General features: G+C 36.9%; 1 protein-coding gene across 1 annotated transcript in view; it reads right to left on the bottom strand.

Moving 5' to 3' along the window:
• Positions 1–731: 731 nt before the first annotated feature.
• Positions 732–22,539, bottom strand: part of SLC23A2 (solute carrier family 23 member 2) — a 149,220-nt gene continuing 127,412 nt past the window's right edge. The window contains exon 18 of the mRNA XM_074208066.1: positions 732–21,590. Within this exon, the coding sequence (XP_074064167.1) occupies positions 21,463–21,590 (128 nt within the window). The 3' untranslated portion in view covers positions 732–21,462. The remainder of the gene's footprint in view (positions 21,591–22,539) is intronic.

The raw sequence follows: 22,539 nt of genomic DNA, 5'->3' as shown, positions 1-22,539 counted from the left end.
GAGGAGTCTTTCTAGCTTCTCTTAAAGATATAGTATCTGATGCATATACAAATTCAATTGCAATATTTAAGTGCATAAGGATGTCTTTGAAGAAGCTCTGTAATATTCTGGAACTTTATACAATCAGCATATTATCATTTACAAACCAAGCAACTGGAATACCCCGCCCCCCCCATCATCTTTAAAGAATCTCTCTTTCAGTAGAAATAGAACTTATTTCTCAGTACTGAAGAACAGAAGAATATGCAAACATGGAGGAAGGATTAGGGAAAATGGACATCTGGCAAGCTTCCTTATCTGAAATGCACAAAGGAAGGCTGAACATATATACACACAAACTTTTGTGTAGAAATACATCAAACTAAATAAAGAAAAAAGCAGGAAAGGAAGGAAACAGTTAAGAACTAAGATAATATTAGGGAGGGGAATAGCTAAAAGCAAAATAAACTTCCTGATCTAGAAGGGGGGAGTAAAAATTAAAAAGAACTAGAATGGAATAGGATGCCTTTGATTACATGTTATACAATTGGATAATGGCTGATCAAGTTCTAGTAGAAGAATGCTCTAGAATATTATTGTGACAATGGAAACTGATGCAGAGTGAAATAATCAGAACTGGGAGAACAATTTGTTTTTTCCTTTCTTTTTTTATTAAAGCTTTATTTGAGTTTAACAATTCTCCCCCCATCTTATCCGCCCCCCCCCCCAGAAAGCAATCTGTCAGTCTTTACTTTGTTTCCATGGTATACATTGATCCAAATTGAGTGTGATGAGAGAGAAATCACATCCTTAAGGAAGAGACAAAAAGTATAAGAGATAACAAGATCAGACAGTAAGATATCTAGTCTTTTTTCTAAATTAAAGGGAATAGTCCTTGCACTTTGTTCAAACTCCACAGCTCCTTATCTGGATACAGATGGCACTCTCCTTTGCAGATTGTTCCCAATTGTTGCACTGATGGAATGAGTGAATCCTTCAAGGTTGATCATGGCCCCTATTTACTGTTAGGGTGTACAGTGTTTTTCTGCTTCTGCTCATCTCACTCAGCATTAGCTCATGCAAATCCCTCCAGGCTTCCCTGAAATCCTGTCCCTCCTGGTTTCTAATAGCACAATAGTGTTCCATGACATACATATACCACAGTTTGCTAAGCCATTCCCCAATTGAAAGCCATTTACTTGATTTCCAATTCTTTGCCACTGCAAACAGGGCTGCTATGAATATTTTTGTACAAGTGATGTTTTTACCCTTTTTCATCATCTCTTCAGGGTATAGACCCAGTAGTGGTATTGCTGGGTCAAAGGGTATGCATTTTTGTTGCCCTTTGGGCATAGTCAGGAGAACAATTTAAAGGAATCATCACAGTAAAGGAAAAATAACTTTCAAAGTTTTAAAATCTCTGATCAATGCAGATGACGAAATCATATCATCAGAGGATCTATGACAAAACATATCTCCTGGCAAAAAGGTACAGGTTATGGGTGCATATGGCCTCTAGGTGGATTTGGTTTACTTAGTTATGCTTATTTGTTACAAGGGTCTTTATTTTATTTTATTTTCTTCCAATCTCTCAAGTTTTTAATTGAAGTTTAGGATAGGGGGAAGTTAGTGATAGTGATGCCAAAAATAGAACAGCCATTGAAATATTTTTTTAAATGAACAAAATGAACAAATATACATTGAGAAGGAAGTACAAACAAGCAAAAGAGTTTTGAAAGCAATGCATGCAAAATCTATTGTACACATTTTTAAAAAGCAGAATGTGATAGAGATTCAGCTTCAAAGAAAGTCCCCTTTAGTATACTGCTACATTTATACTCCATTTTTTGATGTTTTAAATTCAGAATATTTAACAAAATGCTTTTTGACATTTCTCTTCCACCGATTTGATAAAAATAACTTCCCTAAGTACTATTCTGACCATATTGTTCCTGTCTTTGGTAGCTAACTATGCCCTCTAAGATAAAAAAAAAAAATTCTTCACCCTGGCATCTAAAACCATTCAGTTTCAGTTCAGACCTTTTTTTGGTTTTTGAGGCAATCAGGATTAAGTGACTTGTCCAGGTTCACACAATATTAAGTGTCTGAAGCTGCATTTGAACTCAAATCCTGATTCAGGGTTGGTGCTCTATCCTCTGCTCCATCTAGATGCCCCTTCTAAGGTATCTTCACAGATTTTTTCTCTTTTATTCTTATCTTCTATTTGCTAATTAAACTGTCGTATTTGCCATTCTCTGAACTTTTTTGGACCTTCTGGTTCAAACCTTTATAAAAGCTGTCTCACTCACTGCTCACTATCAGCTCTTGGAACCTTAGCTTCACCTCAAAGGTGCCACTCTCTTACAGAAGCCTTTCTTGATACCCTAGTGGTCAGTACTCTGACTCTGCTTAAATTTTCTTTCATCTTTACTTTTAACTTAAGAGTTTTTATCCCCCAGTAGAATATAAACACTTTGAAGGCAGTATTTTGGTTGCTGTTACTTTATTTTCTCCTTTGTATCTTAGGTGGTTAATAAAAGTTTATTGAATTAAAATTTTCTGGACCTTACCTAAAATATCCTCTATGATTGTTGCATACCTTCTCTGTCTCACTTGACAAAGAGTCACTGAAGGAAGTTATTTTTGTGTTTACATTGATCAATTAATCTTGTATCACTTTAACATACACCTAGGAGACAGGTTTTTGATTATGAAAAAACACAAAAAAAACACTGTTGGGCTCAGGTTTGCTGAACAATTCTCCCAATCCAAGGAGTCTCCCTCAACTGGATACACAAGCATTTATGAACTAGGTTCAAACCTGGGGGAGCTTATGCCCTAAAGAGAGAGGGGTCAGGCTCTTTTCTTTGAACTCTACGACTCCTGATGCTTCAACACTGGAACCCTACAGAGACTCATTTAAAACTTAGAATTCATCTGCTGTGAGGGGTGGGGAGGGTGTAGAAAAATTCTCATTGAACAATGGAGATCCAGTAGAGGACAACTATTTATTTCCTACACTGCAACACAAAAAGGAAAGCTTGACATAAAAGACTTACAAGAGCAAATTGACCAAAGACTTAAGCAAGCAGCAGTAGTAACTTTTAGCTATTATTAAACTCTCCTGGTAGAATGAGATTTAAATATAAAAATATTAACTTGGTGGGAAAACTGTAACCTTCACCTCATGCTATACAATCCAAGCACTTTCTTGTGGCTCAATGTCTTCTGTCAAGCCAGGTTAAAGGTTGTATTCATCCCCTCTGTCTATGGTCCCCATGCTAACATGGTTTACAGGAGTTCCTTCTTGGCTGAACAAGTTATGTTATATGAATGTAATGACATACTATTTTTTAATTATACAAATATTTCGTTTTTCCAACTACATACAAAGGTGAGGTGTTTTTTTTGCAACATTTTGTGTTTTACAATTTTTCTCTCTCCCTCCCTTCCCTTTCCCTTTTCACCCTACAGAAAGCAAGCCAATATAGGCTCTACATTTGTAACCATGGAATACTATTTTTCTATAAGAAATGATGAATAGGGGCGGCTAGGTGGTGCAGTGGATAAAGCACTGGCCCTGGAGTCAGGAGTACCTGGGTTCAAATCTGGTCTCAAACACTTAATAATTACCTAGCTGTGTGGCCTTGGGCAAGTCATTTAACCCCATTTGCCTTGCAAAAAAAAAAAAACCTAAAAAAAATGATGAATAGGTGGATTTCAGAAAAACCTGGAAAGACTTACATGAACTGATGCTGAATGAAGTGAGCAGAACCAGGAGAACACTGTACACAATAGTAGAACATTGTCATTGATCAACTATGATAGACTTAGCTGTTCTCAGCAACAGAGTGATCAAAGACAATTCCAAAAGACTCATAATGAAAAATGATATCTTCAGAGAGAGAATTGTGGAGTCTGAATATAAATCAAAGCATACTATTTTTTCACCTTTTTTGTTTTTTGTAGTTTTTCCTTTTTGTTCTGTTTCTTCTCTCAACACATGAAAAATGTGGAAATATTTCCATGATTGTGCATGTATAACTTATGTCATATTTCTTCTTGTCTTAAGAGAGGTAGAGGGAAAGGGAAAGAAGAAGAAAAAATTTGGAATTTAAAATCTTATAAAAATTGAATGTTAAAAACTGAACTAAAATAAATTTTAAAAAATTTCTCCTAAAAATATAGCAGTCAATGAATGATTACTTTAATAGGAGGAAGCTCCAATGTCTCAAACTCCCACTGGAATTAACCATTTCAGAGTCACCTGTTCTCAGGATATAAACACAAAACAAAAAAAACCCATCTAGGGTTTTGAGATTATCTTTTTTTTCCTATTGAAATTTTAATTTTTCCAATTATATGCAAAGGTAGTTTTTCAACATTCATTCATTTTGGGGCAGCTAGGTGGCACAGTGGATAAAGCACTGGCCCTGGAGTCAGGAGTACCTGGGTTCAAATCCAGTCTCAGACATTTAATAATTACCTAGCTGTGTGGCCTTGGGCAAGCCACTTAACCCCATTTGCCTTGCAAAAAAATCTAAAAAAAAATTCACTCATTTGTAAGTTTATGAGTTCCACATTTTTCTACCACCCTCCCTTTATTCCTTCCTCCCTGTGGTTGTGATTAATCTGATATAGGTTGTAATAATACTGACTGTCCTTCATTCTCAAAGAAGACCATGACGTCAGAGAGGTGATACCATGACAAGCACATGAATTGGATTTGAATGAGAAGTTGCTTTGCAAGATCACTAGGCTCACTTTCTCCTCCAGAGTCAACTTGTCCAGTGGCCAGATAGGAATCAGGACAACTGGAGATGGCTCTGGATGTGAGGCAATCAGAGTTAAGTGACTTGCCCAAGGTCACACCAGCTAGTAAATGTCTGAGGCTGGATTCAAACTCCCGTCCTCCTGACTCCAAGGCCAATGCTCTATCCACTGCACCATCTAGTTGCCCTAATATAGGTTGTACAGGTACAGTAGTGATAACATAATTCCATGCTGGTCATGTTATGAAAGAAGAAGTAGAATTAAGAGGAAAATATCATAACAAAGATAAGGAAAACATAAAATAAGTTTTGAAAAAGTGAATATAGTATGCTTTGCTCTGCATTCAGATGCTATGCCCCCCCCGCAAGATATGGATGGCATTGTCCACAATAGGTCTCTCAAGATTGTCCTTGATCACTGAACTGCTCAGAGGAGCTGCATCCTTCATAGTTGATTATCTCTCAATGTTAGTTGCTAATTTGTACAATGTTCTCTTGGTCCTGCTCACTTCATTCAGCATCAGCTTCTATAACATCTTTCCATGCTTCTCTAAAGTCCAGTTGCTCATGATTTCTTACAAAACAATAATACTCCCTGGAATTCATATATCATAATTTGTTCAGTCATTTCCCAATTGATGGCAACCCCTCAATTTCCAAATTTTTTGCCAATACAAAAAAGAGCTGCCATAAATATATTTGAATATGTGAGACTTTTCTCATTTTTTATGATCTCTTTGGGATATAGACCTAATAGCAGTATTACTTGGGAGATCAAGCCTTAAGCTTATCTAGGTCAATATATGCCCTGGTTGCCATGTGTGAACTGGGATGGAAGGCTGCAATTCCCTCTCTTAGTCCTACAGGAAGAGACTCTAATAGTCTTAACTCCCCTTAGCAGAAGAGAAGAGAGTTCCAGAGGAAAGAATCACTTCCCCTAAGATCCATTAAGTCGGTCAGAGCTTATCACAATGACTGGAACATTTGTTGTTGTTCAGTCATATTTCTAGTTATGACCCCAGTTGGAATATACTTGGTAAAGATAATAGAGTGTTTTGCCATTTCCTTCTCCAGCTCATTTACAGATGAGGAAACTGAGGCAAACACATTAAGTGGCTTGCTCAGAGTCACAGTTTCAAAGAGTCTGAAGCTAGATTTGAACTCAGAATTTGACCCCAGGACAAGCACTCTTTGCTCTACACCACCTACCTGCCCCTCCCTAGAATATAGTGGGTACTTAATAAATGCTTGGTGACTTGGGCTATTCCACCTATCTCGGTTTCAAATTCTCTGAAACAACCTCTCCTACCCTTACCCTACAGTTAGGGAGGAGAAAGGAAGAGAAAGAAACCCAAGACTTGCTGTTATCACAAAGTGGTTAAGTACTTCAGATATATAGTAGTCTTTCTCTTTCCTGGAGACTTCTATTACTGAGACCTAGATTCAATTTAAATATCTTTACCATAAAGAGAGGCTGAAGTTGGCTACTTCATAGCATAGCATAACATAGCAAAAATCAATAATGTTTGTCTACTGGATTTTCCAACATCAGGTCTTTACCTGAATAAATTCTCTTCCATGTCTCCAACATAATCCCTCCTTATTGTTTTCCTTCAAGGATCAGTTCATTCATCACCTCCTGAAGGAAGTCTTCCCTGATCTTCCCAGCTAAAGGTGCCATTTCTGCTATGTTTTTCCTAAGACACTTTTGATCTCTCCTGTGCCCCTCTCCCACTTTATCTTGGATTATATGATTTTACATGCATATTGTAGGCATACATAAAAGTTAAGCTCCTTACAACCACAGACTGGGTTTGTTTTGTTTTGTTTTATCCATTCATCAATTTCTTTTTTTGCATTTTCAAATCCAAGCACAGTATCTTGTGTTTAATTAATATTTCTCAGATTTAACTTGAGAATACCATATGCTCTACTGGACAGGTTCTTTGGGTTCATACTCAATTCAATTCAGTAAGTTTCTTTTAAGATCTCCTATATGTTTACTTATGAATTAAGCATGATGAGAGACAAAAGTATACATAAGACATGTGCCCAAGAAGCTTGTTAGGGAGCTAAGACATATATATATATATTATATATATATATATAATATATATATATATATGTGTGTGTGTGTGTGTATGTATATGAAGGGACAAAATGAAGAATATTGTTAGGTCAGGATACTGCTCTTGATCCAGGAAAGAGATGAGAAAATGATGAGAAAGATGAGAAATTGAGGATGTGATGATGAGAAAGTTATAATCCTGCTCCCAACAAGGTTGTCTTACTCTCTAATAAAATCTATGCTTCTGAATATACCTGTAGAAACCCCAATCAAACCATTGACATAGTTCTTGAAAGAGATTCAGAAACCAAAAGCTCTCTTTTGGAGGTTGAGGATGAGTTCCTGGATTTATTGGAAACTGAGTCTGCCAAAAAAAAGTGTAAGAGCAGAAAGTGCATTGGGATTAAGATGAGGGATACCAGGATATTAGCTCAATTATTGGTCAGATGATAGGGAGCAAATCATTTAATCTCTTGGTCTAATCACAGAGCTGATTCATCTATAAAATAAGGGATTTTAAATCAATGTTTTCTAAGTTATGTTCAATTAGATTCCAAAAGAGATTTTGGAATCAGAGATCTAGAAGGGACTTTTGAGATTCCTTCTAGACATTCCTTTGGACATCACTTTGATGTCCAAGCCTCCCATTTTACAAAGGAGGTAAATGAGATGGTAGATGGTTCTGTGACCTGGGTAAAGTCATCCTGGTATCAAAGGCAAAATCTTAACATACTCTGGCTGCATTTAGTGATCTCCCCACTGTAGAACATTGTCAGCATGATGAAGAATGCTGGAATTGGAATGAGTGAAAAAATGTGGTTTGGGATCTTTTGCTCCAGTTTAGGCAAGATATTTGTCTTTTCTCAGGTTCAGTCTCCTCTACTGTTAAAAGAAGGGTTTAGATAAATGGTCTATGTTTCTTTTCAGCTCCTGAATCTCTGAATTTCTTCCTTCCATAGATGATGTGTAAAATAACTAAAAATTTTTTGAAAGTCAGAGTTTCCTTCTTTCACATCCAGAGAGTTCCAAAGAAAGTAGAATCAGATACTCTAAGGATTTCAAATGCTCTGGACACCTTGCACCACGAAGGGTTCCTCCAGAGAGCTATCCAGGGTCCTAGGTTATCGTTGCCCTAAATACATACTCTGTGACCCAGGGGCCCTCCATTCTTGTGTCTGACCTACTCATTCTCTCTCATCAGAGTGGTGGGGTGGTACAATAAGGAAAAAAACACTGGATTTTGACTTCAAGAACATGTATTTGGTTCTCTAACCATATGACTTAAGAAATAAGAAGACCATTAAGATTTGGACAAAAAATTAGAGGTAATGTAATAGAGAGCTGAACTTGAAATCAGGATTGTAAAATTGCAAAACCTTGGACAAGTCACTTAACTTCTCTTGGCCTCAATTTTCTCATCTGTAAGATGAGAGTGTTGAACTAGAAGATCTCTAAGTCCCCTAAAGGTATTATGATGCTAAGTAGGAGACAAAACTGTAGTAATAATCTGGAATCAGTTTGGGAGTGAAAGGAATTGAATGACAAGAAAAGGAATTTAAACTTTATGCTTTAGGCCATGGGAAGTCACTGAAGGTTTTTGAATAATGGAACACAATTATGAGAATTGCCTTTCTTTTTAAAAAAAATTTTATTTATTTAAGGCAAAGGGCTTGAGTGACTTGCTCAAGTTCACACAACTAGACAACTATTAAGTGTTGAGAACTGCATTTCAAGGAGTTCAGGATTTGGAGACTTCTTGGGCTGACAAGAAGGGAGAATAATGAGAAAGTGATCAGAGGACATAAAGGTTAATGTGAGTTAGAGTAGCTTGAGTAGGTAACCTGGAAAAGATGGAATATAGGTTGGACTTTGAAGAATTTAACTAGGTGAAGAGATGTGAGGAAAGCAACAAAGAATCATAAGATATCTGAATTCCTAAGTAATGATCATCCATTTGATTGAAGGCCTACAATAAAAGAGAATTAAGTACCTCTGGAGGCAGCCCAATTCAGTTTGAGACCTAATTATAGGAAATATTCCTTACATCAAGTATAAACAGAGACCAATGACCTGGATCTTGAATTAAGGTTAGTTCTAACTCCACTCATTTGTACATTTTTGCTAAAGGAAAATAGAAATGCCTTTTCAGGGGTTGTAGCAAATGAACTATAGAATCCCAGACTCTCTGTGGGCCTATCTGGCTCCCTGCATAGGTTCTTTAAAAGCTTCACTGAAACTCATCAAGAATACCAGGGGACCATTTAGTGAAGTATAACTTCAAGGCACTAAATAGTCCTCAGATGGCCTAGAAGAATTAACTGCTTCCAAAGTGGTGACTCAGAAGGGGAGGAAAAAAAAAAAACCTGACTCCATTAGTACAATATTGGATAAGTCCAATTAATAAACAAATATCATTCTTCTAGGAACTACCAGGGCACTGAGCCTAAAAATGGGAATAAAAGAAGTATAAGAAGTAGTCCTTGTCTTTTATCAAATAGACACAAACAGAGGCAATGAAGAGTCACTGAAAATTTTTAAGTAAGGAACAGTTTGAAGAAAGCTCTATTTTATATTGTGTCCTCAGCCAAGAAAGGCTTGATTGGAAGATTGTGATATCACTTTTGTTCTAGGATCCTATTTTGAAAGACATCAGAAAACCCCTAAGATGTGAATACTGTATATGATTTTTAAAAAAATGAACTCTTCATAACATCCATTTAAGATAGGTAGTGTTGTTTGTCCTTGGTCCTTGATTTGCTTTTTTTTTGGGGGGAGTTAGGCTTTTGCAAGGCAATGGGGTTAAGTGGCTTGCCCAAGGCCACACAGCTAGGTAACCATTAAGTGTCTGAGGCTGGATTTGAACTCAGGTACTCCTGACTTCAGGGCTGGTGCTCTATTCACTGCACCACCTAGCCACCCCCTGTCCTTGGTCCTTGAAAAAGATCAGGTGATGCCATGACAAGCATGTGAATTAAATTTGAGGGTGTGCTGTGCTAAGTCACCAGCCTCACTTTCTCCTCCAGAGCCACCTGGGTCCAGTGGCCAGATATGAATCAGGATGACTACAGCTGGCCCTGGATTCAAGGCAGAGTTAAGTGACTTACCCAGGGTCACACAGCTAGAAAGAGTCAAAAGTCAGAGGTTGGATTTGAACTCATGTTCTCCTGACTCCAGGGCTGGTGTTTTATTCACTGTATCATTTAGCTTTCCAAGGTAGGTAGTACAAGCATTATTAGCCCTATATTAAAAATGAAGCAGTTGATTATCAGAGAGAGGAAGTGATTTACCTAAGATCTAGTAAGTATCAGAGCTTGACTTTAAACCCTTTACCCAGTAAAGGAACCTGCTCCCCTTCAGTCACAAATATTAGTGTTCTTCTTGATCCTGGAACTGTGACCAAGTCTCCTACTCCCTTCTGATTGAACACAAGTGCTCCTTTCTGCCTTTGGAAATTGAGAGGATGCCCATCAACTGGGGAAAGACTGAACAAGCCGCAGTATATGATTGCAATGGTACTGTAAGAAATGATAAGCAGAATGATTTTAGAAAAATATGGAAAGACTTCCATGAAATAGTGAAAAGTGAAATGAGTAACACAAGAGAACATTTGATACAGAAACAGCAATATTGAATACCTAAGTTATTCTGACTATTGCAAATACTCAAATCACCTAAAAAAGGATCTCTGAAGGAAGATACTATCCACCTCCAGAGAAAGAATTGATTTAAAGAAATATTAATATGGTTTTACATATATGTGCATATATACATATACAAACACATCAATATACATATATGCACAATTACATGTGTGTATGTGTGTGTATGAGAGAGAGAGAGAGAGAGAGAGATATGGTGGTCTTCTCTAATGCAGGGGTTGGGAGGGAGGAAGAGAAATAGTTTGGAATTTTAAATGTAACAAAAAATAATAAATTAAATCAAACCCTAGCCTTTTGGGATTTTATCACTGTACCACACTGCAAATGTTTCATGATTAAAGAATAATGATCCAGAAATGAATAAAAAATGTCCTTTTCTCAGATCCTGAGGTCTAATTTCTGAGCCACAGTACAATTCAGCTTGACAAACGATATTAAACATCTACTAAGAGCAAAACTTAGTACTGGATTCTGGGGATACAAATTTGCTATATACATGTCCTACCCTCAAGGTGCTTATGAAATAGCATTCTTTCTAGTTATCTTATTGTCCTCTTCTCTGAGAACTGTGCTTGGTTTTCAGGGTCCTATTTTAGGAAGGACATTAATAAGCAGAAGTATCCTTAGAAAGGCCAGCAGGATGATGATCGGCCCTCATGAACCTGCCACATGAGGATAAACCAAAGGAATAGGAATGTTTACCCTGGAGAAGAAATGAGTTAGGGGAACATGATAACTATTTTCAATTATTTTTCAATTCTGTCACATAGAAAATAGATTGAACTTGTTCTGCTTGTTCCAAGAAAACAGAACCAGAAACACCAATGAGTAAAAAAAAAAATTTGATAGACTTGGCAAAGGCCAAGTCCTGTTTGTTTTACCTTTGTAACATTTCTTTTAAAGTCCCTCTTTACTTCTGGTAAGTCAACCAACCTAGCTCAGCCCCTCATCACCTCAGACCTGAATTGTTACAAAGGGGTCTGGTTACTCTGACTACCATGTTTCTCCTTCTCCAGTTTATTCTCTAGTGAGCTTTTCCAAAAGTAGTTATGTCCATGTCAGCTTCCCCCCCCCCATTCAATAAACTTCATCTCATTACCTCCAGGATCATATATAAAATCCTTTAAAAGCCCTTTCCAAATTGCCCCTTACCTCCACCTTTGCAATCTTCTTACATTTTATAGTCACTCCAAAAAATTTTTTTGATCTAGCTCCATTGACCTCCTTGCTGTTTCACATACATTACAATCAATCTTCTGACTCCATGAATTTCTTTTTTAATTAAATTTTCTTTTATGTTTGTGAAGATCTTTGTTATCTTTCTCCTATATCTCCATCTCCCATAGAAACAAGAAAAATAAAACCCTGTTACAAACATGTATAGTCAAGCAAAACAAATTCCTACATTGGCCTTGAGCCTAGGCATTTTCACTGACTGTGTCTTGTGCCTGGAATGTTCTCCCTCCTCATCTCCACCTTATGGCTTCCCTGGCTTCCTTCAAGTTTCAGATAAAATCCCACCTTCCACAAAAATTCATTTTCAGCCCCTCTTAATGAGATTTCCCTCTGTCTCTTCCAACAATTTATCCAGCATATATCATTGTTGTTCATAGTTGTTGGCATATTATTTCATTAGATTGTGAGCTCCTTGAGAGCAGACTATCTTTTGTCATTCTTTGTATCCTCAGAATTTGGCAAGGGCTTCATAGATGCTTATTGACTGACTACTTTTTAAGTTGAGTTTACCTATAAGACTAGATGGTCCCTGAGGTCTCTTACCTCTCTGAAAGTTTGTGAATTTGTAAGAGATTATAAGGACAAATTCACATTAACTGATATAAGGAATAGTGCCTCCATAAAGTCCTATTTTTATAAGTTATCATGGCATGAAGATGGCTCTAAGTTCTTTGAAGCAAACTCTGGGAAGTTCTAACAAGTTGGAAAGGCTTTGACCACAGTCCTGGAAACAGATATTATTTGCTATTCGTGGACCAATCTAGTTCATCAAGAACCTCATCTCCAAGATGGCAGCTATTTTGTAAATTCTTCAGCCAGATTAACTCATTAAATAAAATCCAAAATGGCCCTCAATCATGTATGAATTCCTTTGATTTATTCAGACAGAAAGAAAAGAAAGCAAAAAGTGCTAAGAATCATATGGTTGTTAGAGTACTTATAAAATGTATGTTAACTACTGATACCTTGAATATGAGATTCTTGTACAATGACTAATGAGTGCTTATGCCACTAGAACTGAACTGTATCAATCATGATATTCTCACTACAAATAAAATTAAAATAGAGAAGGAAAGTACCCCTCCATGGAATAATGATCCATAAGTTCTTCTTGGGGAGGCAAACAAATAAGTCGGTAGAGTTTATTGTGTTATATTTCCAAAGGCAAAAAGAATTTAATTTCTGGGATACTGAGTTATCTTCTATTGCATAGTTTATAATAAGTAGTTATAAAAAGCCAACCATGAAAACCATTGTAACGTTTGCACCTTCTCTTATAGAGGGTAAAGAAATAAATTTTTAAAGACTTCTACAACACCTTCCAACTAAAATTAATGCTTTCTTTGATGAAAGGCAGCATGTCATAGCTGGCCTCAGAGACAGAATGACCTGGATTCAAGTTCTGCCTCAAACATAGGACTTAAAAATAACACAAAATCAGTCTTCCAATTCTGTCCTTTTAAGTTAGAAGGAAACTTAGGGATAGAGTTCCCTATTATCATTCAGTCATATCCAACTCTTTGTGACCTTGCAAACTATGGCACACAATAATGTCCATTAGATTTTCTTATCATAGATACCGGATTGGTTTGCTATTTCCTTCTATAGAAGATTAAGGCAAGCAAAGGTCAAACGACTTGTCCAGTATCACACAGGTAGTAAGTGGTCAAATTTGAATTCAAATCTTCCTACCTACAAGTACAAGTTCACTGAGTCACCTAAAATGCCTTCAGCATTCCCTATACCAATGGTATTAAAAGTCCAAACCAAAAAAGTAATACTTAATTTTTACATTTTTTTTACTTCAATGCGAGATTAAAAATAGTTGTGCACAATGAAAAATTATGCTGGAAAATTTGAATAAAGAAGTCAAAAACTTGAAGTTTACACAAAAAGTTCATGTCTGTACTTACAAATTCCATCTTCCAAAAATAATCATTAGAAGGTACTTGGTATGATAATGCCTAAATAACATCACCAAACCCATAAAAAAGAAATTGATTTTACTTTAATAGATTATACATGGATGTGGGGGGAGGCTAGGTGGATAGAGGCAGTGGATAGAGCACTGGCCCTGGAGTCAGGAGTACCTGAGTTCAAATCTAGCCTCAGACACTTAATAATTACCTAGCTATGTGGCTTTGGGCAAGCCACTTAACTTGCCTTGCAAAAACTAAAAAAAAAAAAAAATGATGTGGGAGTCATTATTGAATCAGTTCTCTACTTATAGTTAGGCCATTGACCTATTAGAGCAAAGATCAAAATTAATAACAAACTTGAAGAAAGAATAAAAATGAGGGAAAAGTATGGCATGCAATAAAATACCTATTGAAATATTTTTGATAGCAAAAAATGGGATATGTATGGAAGGACAAAGACACTAATTACAATAATTTCATGGAGAAATCTGTTAGCTTTATAGCTCCAGTTTGTTGTTGTTCAGTCATTTCAGTCATGACCAATTCTTTATGACCCCATTTGGGGTTTTCTTGGCACAGATAGTGGAGTGGTTTGCCATTTCCTTCTCCAGTTCATTTTATAGATGGGCAAACTGAGGAAAACCATTTTCCTGACTCCAGGATCATCACTAATGCACACTACCTAGCTGCAGACAGAAGTTTAGAAGTTGGCTTATCAGAAGCCATAAAGAGAATATCAAAAGAACCTAGAAAGTTCTTTGGTTAGCAAATACTTGCCTTATCTTGCTAAAGAAGAAAGATATGACAACCAAGGACAACCCCAGTTTAGAAATATGTGTTTGTGAAATCTTGTATAGAAGGATGCAGAAGATTATGAACAGTATTGCCTCACTTTAAAACAGAAGGAAGTGGAGAGTAAAAAATGTTTGACAAATGACTAAACTCTGAAAAATTTATTCCAATGATATTTAAGGGTGAAAGTTGCAGGACAAAAAAAAATATGGAAAAGATCTACAAAGATTCTTTATAAAAAACTTTTTATTATTAAGGATTGTGGAAGTGCTTGTATTTGGATTCTAGATATGCTTATAGAAAATGTAGAATACAATACTTCTGTGTGTGTATATTATTTGTTGACTACTTGGTTAAGTAGAGGAAAACATTGCATTAAGATCTCTCTTCTAACAAGATATCTTACAGGAATTCATCAAGATTATGTAAGAATTATTGAAAAATAATTGAAAAATACTATAACAGAGACTACTTTGTCTGACCACCTTATGATCAGGCAAGGCATGCCGCAGGGAGATGCATGGTTAGTAAGTGTTTGCCATTGTTATGAATGTGGTCTAGTTCAGAGTCTATGCTGAAGAGGGATTCCCTGTAGATAGCAATGTTCTCCAGATTCTCCCAATTGTGGGTGAAATTTTGTGGACTTCAGCAAGCCCTAGCACTAACGTTGCAGAGTTCCTTGAAGAGATATATAACTACATAAAAGAGGGGAAAGTTCAGCAATATCAGCCAACAATACATTGATCAAGTGAGTGGAGTTATAGTACAATTATTTGACATTTTCTTTCCAGTAATTATGATAATGATTTGATGACTGTTCTCAGAGGAAGAGACAGACAATGGTAAGGAAGTGTCCTGAAGATGCCTGTAGGACTGTAGTGGCATTGAATTGGGCTAGTTATGATTATAGTTTATCAATCAGAAGCCCAGGGACCTAGAGCTCAGATTAGAGACTGACAAAAAGGTCACCAAGGTCCTGGGGTGGGTATAGAAGAATAATAAGAATGAAGATAGCTCACACAGAATTTTTCCCATCTATAATATTATGCAGTATAATGATTGTTTAGCATAATCATTATCTCCATTTTATAGGTGAGGTTTAAAGAGTTTGATTGATTTGTAAAACGTTTCACAGCTAATAAGGATCAGAGTTAAGACTCAAACCAGTGTCTTTTCACTCTAGAAGTCAATGCTCTTTTCATTCTACCACACTGTCTCTCAAAACAAGCACAAGGCAAGAAGATGAATTAACAAATGTTTACCAGGCACTAACTTTGTGCCCATCCCTGTGGTGGTTCTTTAAGAAAAAAAGGAAGAAAGAAAAAAAAAGTATACATTTGATACAAAAGACTGTAGACTAAAGATCTGTAAAATCCAGACTAACCATGGGAGGAAATATGTTCTTGCTCATTCTCCAACCTCAGCAGGTCACTGCAACTTTAAGAACCCAAATCTCACTGTCATTAGATGCCAAACATGATGAAAATCTTGAATTCTTTTGTCTTGGGACCATATGTTTGTGGTCATGTGTTATGTGTGGGCCAGATGGCAACAGTCTTCACTGTTTCAAAAGTCAAATGTTTGTGTCCAACACAAACTCTTCAGTGTAGCTCTAGGGCTTTAATTTGGAGATGAAGGAGTGGAGAGAGACAGGATGGGAAGGAGGGGCTGTTGAAATGTTTCATTATTGTTTATCTAGGGACAGAGTTGGCCCTAGGCAAAATGATAGATTTTGAAGTTGGTCAAGTCTGTGCCCAATGGAACATCCTAGATTTCACCAGTCTCTGCTTTCTTGCTTCTTTTATCCTATTCCACCCCACACCTCACTCCTACTTCAGGCGCTCATGTCCTTGAGTCAGAGAAGAAAACAATTTAATTTATACCAGGGCGGCTAGGTGGCGTAGTGGATAAAGCACCAGCCCTGGAGTGAGGAGTACCTGGGTTCAAATCCAGTCTCAGATACTTAATAATTACCTAGCTGTGTGGCCTTGGGCAAGCCACTTAACCCTGTTTGCCTTGCAAAAACCAAAAAAAATAAAAATAATAATTCATACCAAAGTATCTTTATGAAGTGAAAAGAGGACAGATTTTATTTGGAGTTCAGAGACATAAGTTTTAGTACCATCTTTACAACTGACTAACTCTGGAATCTTGGGAGAATTGCTTGACCTCTCTGGACCTCAATGTTCTTGACTTTAAAATGGAGGACTATTGCCTATTCTGCTTACTTCACAGGGTTATTCTAACTCAACATGTTCAAAACTGGAATGATCTTCTTTCCCCAAAGTCTTCCCCTTTCTAAATTTTCTTTTTTCTATCCAAAAGATGATCATCCTTCCAGTAAATTGATGGTGAGACATGAGACACACTGGCACAGAACCTCCCAACACAGTATGCCCACATCAAAGAAGCACTGTGCTCCATCAACAAAATAGAAGTGTTGTAGTTCAAAAGAAATGCAAGATGTGCAAATTTAGAGACTTCTACACTCCAAATGTTCATATGGACTATTTGTGCCTAACCTATGGTAGAGTCTTCTGAGCTTGTATTAGATCAGCCACAGATGAATATAATATACCTTGACACCAACATAGTGATGTCATTCTGGTCCCCTTTGAGAATTTAAGGCAATCATTCCAGGTTTCTAGTCTTGGCATTATCTTTCAAATCTTCACTTTCCCTCTACCCAATATGGTTGCTAAATCTGGTTATTTCTACTTCACAAAAATGTCTCCCATCTGACTCTCTCTTTCTTCTGAACCACATTATTTCAGCCCCTCATCATTATTCTCTCAGCCCTCTGTTAGATCTCCCTGTCTTGAGTCTTTCCCCACTCTCGTCCATCCTATATACAGCCACCAAAGTGTTCTCCTTAAAAGGAGATCTAGGAGCGGCTAGGTGGCATAGTGGATAAAGCACCAGCCTTGGAGTCAGGAGTACCTGGGTTCAAATCTGGTCTCAGACACTTAATAATTACCTAGCTGTGTGGTCTTGGGCAAGCCACTTAACCCCATTTGCCTTGCAAAAACCTAAAAGAAAAAAGAAAAAAAGAGATCTAATCATATGACTCTTCCTTTTCAGTAAAATGCTATGTTCACTATTTTCTTTAGGATAAAACACAAATTCTGGCTTTATTCTTTGACTTGACCTTGGGGCAAGTAGGTGGCACAATGGATAGAGTAGTGAGCCTGGAGTTAGGAAGACTCATCCTCCTGAATTCAAATTTGAATAAAGATATTTAGGATCAGTGTGACTAGGTAAGTTACTTGCCTCAGTTTCCTTATTTGTAAAATAAAGAGAAGGAAATAGTAGACCATTCCAATATCTTTGTCAAGAAAACCCCAAATGGCATCACAAAGAATCAGATATGACTGAACAAGACAATCTGAACTCAACTTATACTTCTGATCTCATTGAACTCAACTCTTCTTCATTCTTTGATCCAGCTAAATTAGTCACTTTGTGTTTCTCACGTATAAGAATGTACTTTCTTGGGGCGGCTAGGTGGCATAGTGGATAAAGCACTGGCCTTGGAGTCAAGAGTACCTAGGTTCAAATCTGGTCTCAGACACTTAATAATTACCTAGCTGTGTGGCCTTGGGCAAGCCACTTAACCCCATTTGCCTTGCAAAAAAAAAAAAAGAATGTACTTTCTCTTCATCTCCACTTCAAAGAATTTTTCTTTTCCTTCATGATGCATCTCCAGTTTGAGATTCTGTGAAGTCCTTTCTGATGCCCCCAATTAGCTAACACCCAACCATTCTTCATTGTATTTAACTATTCTATGTTTTCTTTTTATTTATTCATAACATTTATTATTTATTTTCTCTATATAATATATTTAATATTTGTTTTCTCTTTAAAATGTTTATTATACACATATATATATACACAAATATATTTTCATGTATTTTTCTTATATACTTGTTTTATCCCTTTAAAATGCAATTTCCTTAAAGGAATGATTGGTTTTCTTAATTGTCTTTATAGCCCCAGCACCTAGCTGGCACACAGTAGGTATATAAATGCTGTTGATTGTTGCTTTATAGACAAAATAGTATGATGCCTATGAAAATGCCCTATGAAATGTATGCACGTTTGTTTGTTTATACAGCCAAGATTTAAACACAAGGTCCTCTGGCTCCAAATCTGGCTCCTTTCCCATTACATTATGCTGCTACTAACCTTTATGGTTGTTAGTGACAATATATTCTCTCTCCTAGAAATGTTAAGATTTTAAGAAGCAGCTCAGGTAATGCTTAACTCAAAGGAATTCTACAAACATTTGCTAATCACTGTGTATGAGACACAACAAGAGAGATAACATTATCCCTGCCCTCATGGAGTAGCTTACTATTAAAATCAGCAATAAATATAGCACGGGACGGCTAGGTGGCGCAGTGGATAAAGCACTGGCCCTGGAGTCAGGAGTACCTGGGTTCAAATGTAGTCTCAAACACTTAATAATTCCCTAGCTCTGTGGCCTGGGGCAAACCACTTAACCTCATTTGCCTTGCAAAAAACCCTAAAAATAAACAAACAAACAAACAAACAAACAAATAAATAAAGCATGTAATATAATAGCCTGAGACAAATAAAAATAGCTAGACGTGTCCTATGCAAGGTCAGAGAAAGAAAAGGCCATTTTTTCTCTCTATTTTATTTTATTTTTCTTCAATTACATGTAAAGCTAGTTTTCCTCATTCATTTTTTGTAACTTTTTGAGTTACACTTTCTACCTCTCTCCCTTCCTTCCCTCCTCCCCTTGACAGAGAGTAATCTGATATGAATTATACATATACAACATGTTTAAATACATTTCCATACTGGTCATGTTGTAAAAGAAAAATTAGAACAAAAGGGAAAAACTGTAAGGAGAAAAATTCATAAAACAAATTTTGAAAATAGTATGCTTTGGTCTACATTCTGTCTCCATAGTTCTCTCTCTGGATGTAGATGGCATTTTCCATTACAAGAGAAAAGACCGTTTTTGAAGGGAAATCCAGAGAGACACTTTGGAAGAGTTAGAATTCCAATTCATTAATTAAGATAGGAACATAAGGGTATTCTGCTCAATGTTTAACAAGCAGATCTCCAGAAAGTTGGGCATACTTTTAAGTTTGAACTACATCATCAACATTTTCCCCATCATTTCTTAAAGCCTAGACAATGGACAAAATGATAAATCAAGAGCTGATTTAAGATATACACTGAAATTTTTAAATTGACTCTCTTGAGCCAGTTACTCCTAGTTCCAGCACAAGCTTTGAAAGCAATGGTCCTTTATAATTCTACATTTTAGTTTATACAAGAAAAAACTTGAGACATAAAGACATTGAGACAGAAGGAAAGGGTTTCAAGACAAAGGATGATTGTCAGTCATAGGAGACAAGGTAGGGGAGGGTAAGGAGAGACAAGAATAGGACTAGATCAAAGTTGTCCAAGGAACAGGATACAGACCTCAGTCAAGGAAATACAACAAAAGCATCTCAGTCAGCAGTGGTAAGCCTTGGATGCAACGAGCCTCAGGCCAGAGCAGGAGGAAGGAAAAGTTGATGGTCTTTTGAGAAGTCCATCTTTATACCTGGACTTGACCCTCCAGTTTCCCCTGGCCCTTGTCATTCCTGCTTGTTTATTATGTTTTGATTCCATCTCTCACACATCAACACTACTCTGCTGAGCAGAATAGGGCCAAGGTTTTAATTGGGGATGGTGGAAGGAAGCATCTCTAGCAAGTGTGTCTGATTGGTTTCTGGTCTCTTATGTCTCAGGCCATGAGAAGCCAGGAAGGATGAAGAGGCTCAGATAAGAACAATCTAGAGGGGGCAGCTAGGTGGCACAGTGGATGGAGTACCTTGGAGTCAGGAGGACATGAGCTCAAATCCGGCCCCAGACACTTAATAATTATCTAGTTGTGTGACCTTGGGCAAGTACCTTAACCCTATGGCCTTGTAAAAAAATGAAAAAAATTAAATTAAATTAAATTAAAATAGAAAGAACAATCTGGAGCTTCAAATTTATAACCTGGAAAAAACTAGGAAGAATATGGGAAAACAAGAGTGATGAGACTAAGCATATGCTTCTATTCTCATTCTCTCTTTCTCTTTTGAATGGGTCCCTTGGAACCCTCTCAGCCCTCCCTTGGACATCATGACCGGAGTGGAGAGAAGAATTTCTCTTCCTTCTCTCTCCCTGGTAATATCCACTGTGACAACACAGACTAATTCATCCATGTACTTGGCTAGGCAAGCCAGAGACTGTCCCTCCTGTCCCTGGCTGTTTGCGGTCTGTTGTGTTTCTTTCTCTGAGCTCAGGTTGACTTGATCCTGAGATGAATGTTTCTAGTCTTGACAGCGACCTCCTATGTTTGAAAGTTCAAGGAATTCCATAGTCCAGCTGCTTCTTGGCAATGGCAGTGCTTATGGGGGAAAGCGGATGATCACTGGTGATATCAGTGGAACCTGAAAGCCCAAGGTGTAACTCAGCTGACCAGAAGACCTAGACCTTCAGTTACTACTTGGACAGTGTACAATGAATGAAACTGAAATCTATTCAACACTCCTTCAAGTTTCCTGAGAGTCTTCACTCCTAGGGAAAATATAATTGAAATCGGTGATGGATATGTGATATATGTGTATGTGTGCGTGTGTGCATATAAATATAGAAGGAAATATATGATCTTATATAAAGATGTATGCTTTGATATCCATTTATGGGCTACTGTATTTTGCATTCTAATATTTTGCATCCTCAAATCCCAGATATTTATATCTTCTAAGAGATTAGGAATACTGGAATACAGTTTCATGTTTTAAGTAACTGTCACTATATGCTTATGAATGTTTTGTGTTTCTCACTTTTTCTTTTTTTTGAGGGAGAAAATAAATAGCTGTCCTATACTTGCTATTTACTGCTTTGTACATCATTTTTTTTTGTAGAAGGGATTTTGTTAATTCCTTTGTAATCCAAATCTCCACTTTGGGGAGAGAAGATAATGTAATTTGAAAAACATGATCCTAACTCTTAAGTGTCAGATTTCACCAGTAATGAATTTGGTCCACTTGAGTCCAGAGCAGGAACCTTTTGTGGGAGGAGGGTATTGGCTTCTTCACTAGCAGATATCGCCACAAAAGAGGCAGAATAACAGTGGTGGGCAGAAGAACACCTATTTAAAAGAGAAATAGTACATTTGAAAAAAAAGTTAAGCACAAAAAGCCAGAGAAATTGTTAGAACAATGACAGTTTGGTAGGATTGTTTTTTTACTTCTTTTTTAAATTGTGGGTTTTATTTAATTAGCATGCACCTTTTCTTAGTTCCACTTGCAGAACAGCACATGGAAACAATAATCAATATCCAATAAATATTAATTAAGCACCTACAGATACTTTCCTAAGCAGAGAATATAAATATTAAAAAGAAAAACAGTTCCTGCCATCAGATATTTTACAATTCAATGGGGGGAAACTACCCACAAAAAGAAGCTGAAAAGATGAGGGTGCAGAGAGGGAAGGTTGAAGTTTCTCAATGAGGCCCTTGCAGCTTGGGGTTGGAGTGGGGGACTAATTTGCATGGAGCAGGCCTAGACTAGCCTACCTTTAACTAATATTCTATATTGCTCCTTTTCACAACCAAACTTCTTTCTCTATTATACTTATATAATGTGTGTGTGTATATGTATATATTCTGTCTCCAATTCTCTTCTCATTCACTTGAAAAAACTTTTCTTTATATTGTTTCTTAGGGAGCCATACCCTATAACAGATATTTTTGTAAAAACGAAAAAGAAAGAAAAGATATAATCAAAATCATGACAATAAAAGCTATCTTTTACACAGCACTTTAAGTTTTACGAAATACTTTACAAATATTAACACATTTTATCCTCACAACAATCCTGGAAAATATTAACTTTATTCTTAAGATAATGAAATTGAGGCCATCAGTTTAGTTTTTTTTTTTGTAAGTCAATGGGGTTAAGTGGCTTGCCCAAGGCCACACAGCCAGGTAATTATTAAGTGTCTGAGGCCGCATTTGAACTCAGGTCTTCCTGACTCCAGGGCTGGTGCTCTGTCCACTGAGTCACCTAGCCACCCCGAGGCCATCACTTTAAATG

The sequence above is a fragment of the Macrotis lagotis genome, chromosome 1 (genome assembly GCF_037893015.1).
Source record: "Macrotis lagotis isolate mMagLag1 chromosome 1, bilby.v1.9.chrom.fasta, whole genome shotgun sequence".
NCBI lineage: Eukaryota > Metazoa > Chordata > Mammalia > Peramelemorphia > Peramelidae > Macrotis > Macrotis lagotis.
Note: the sequence above shows the minus strand (reverse complement) of the source record. Positions and strands in the feature narration are given on the sequence as shown.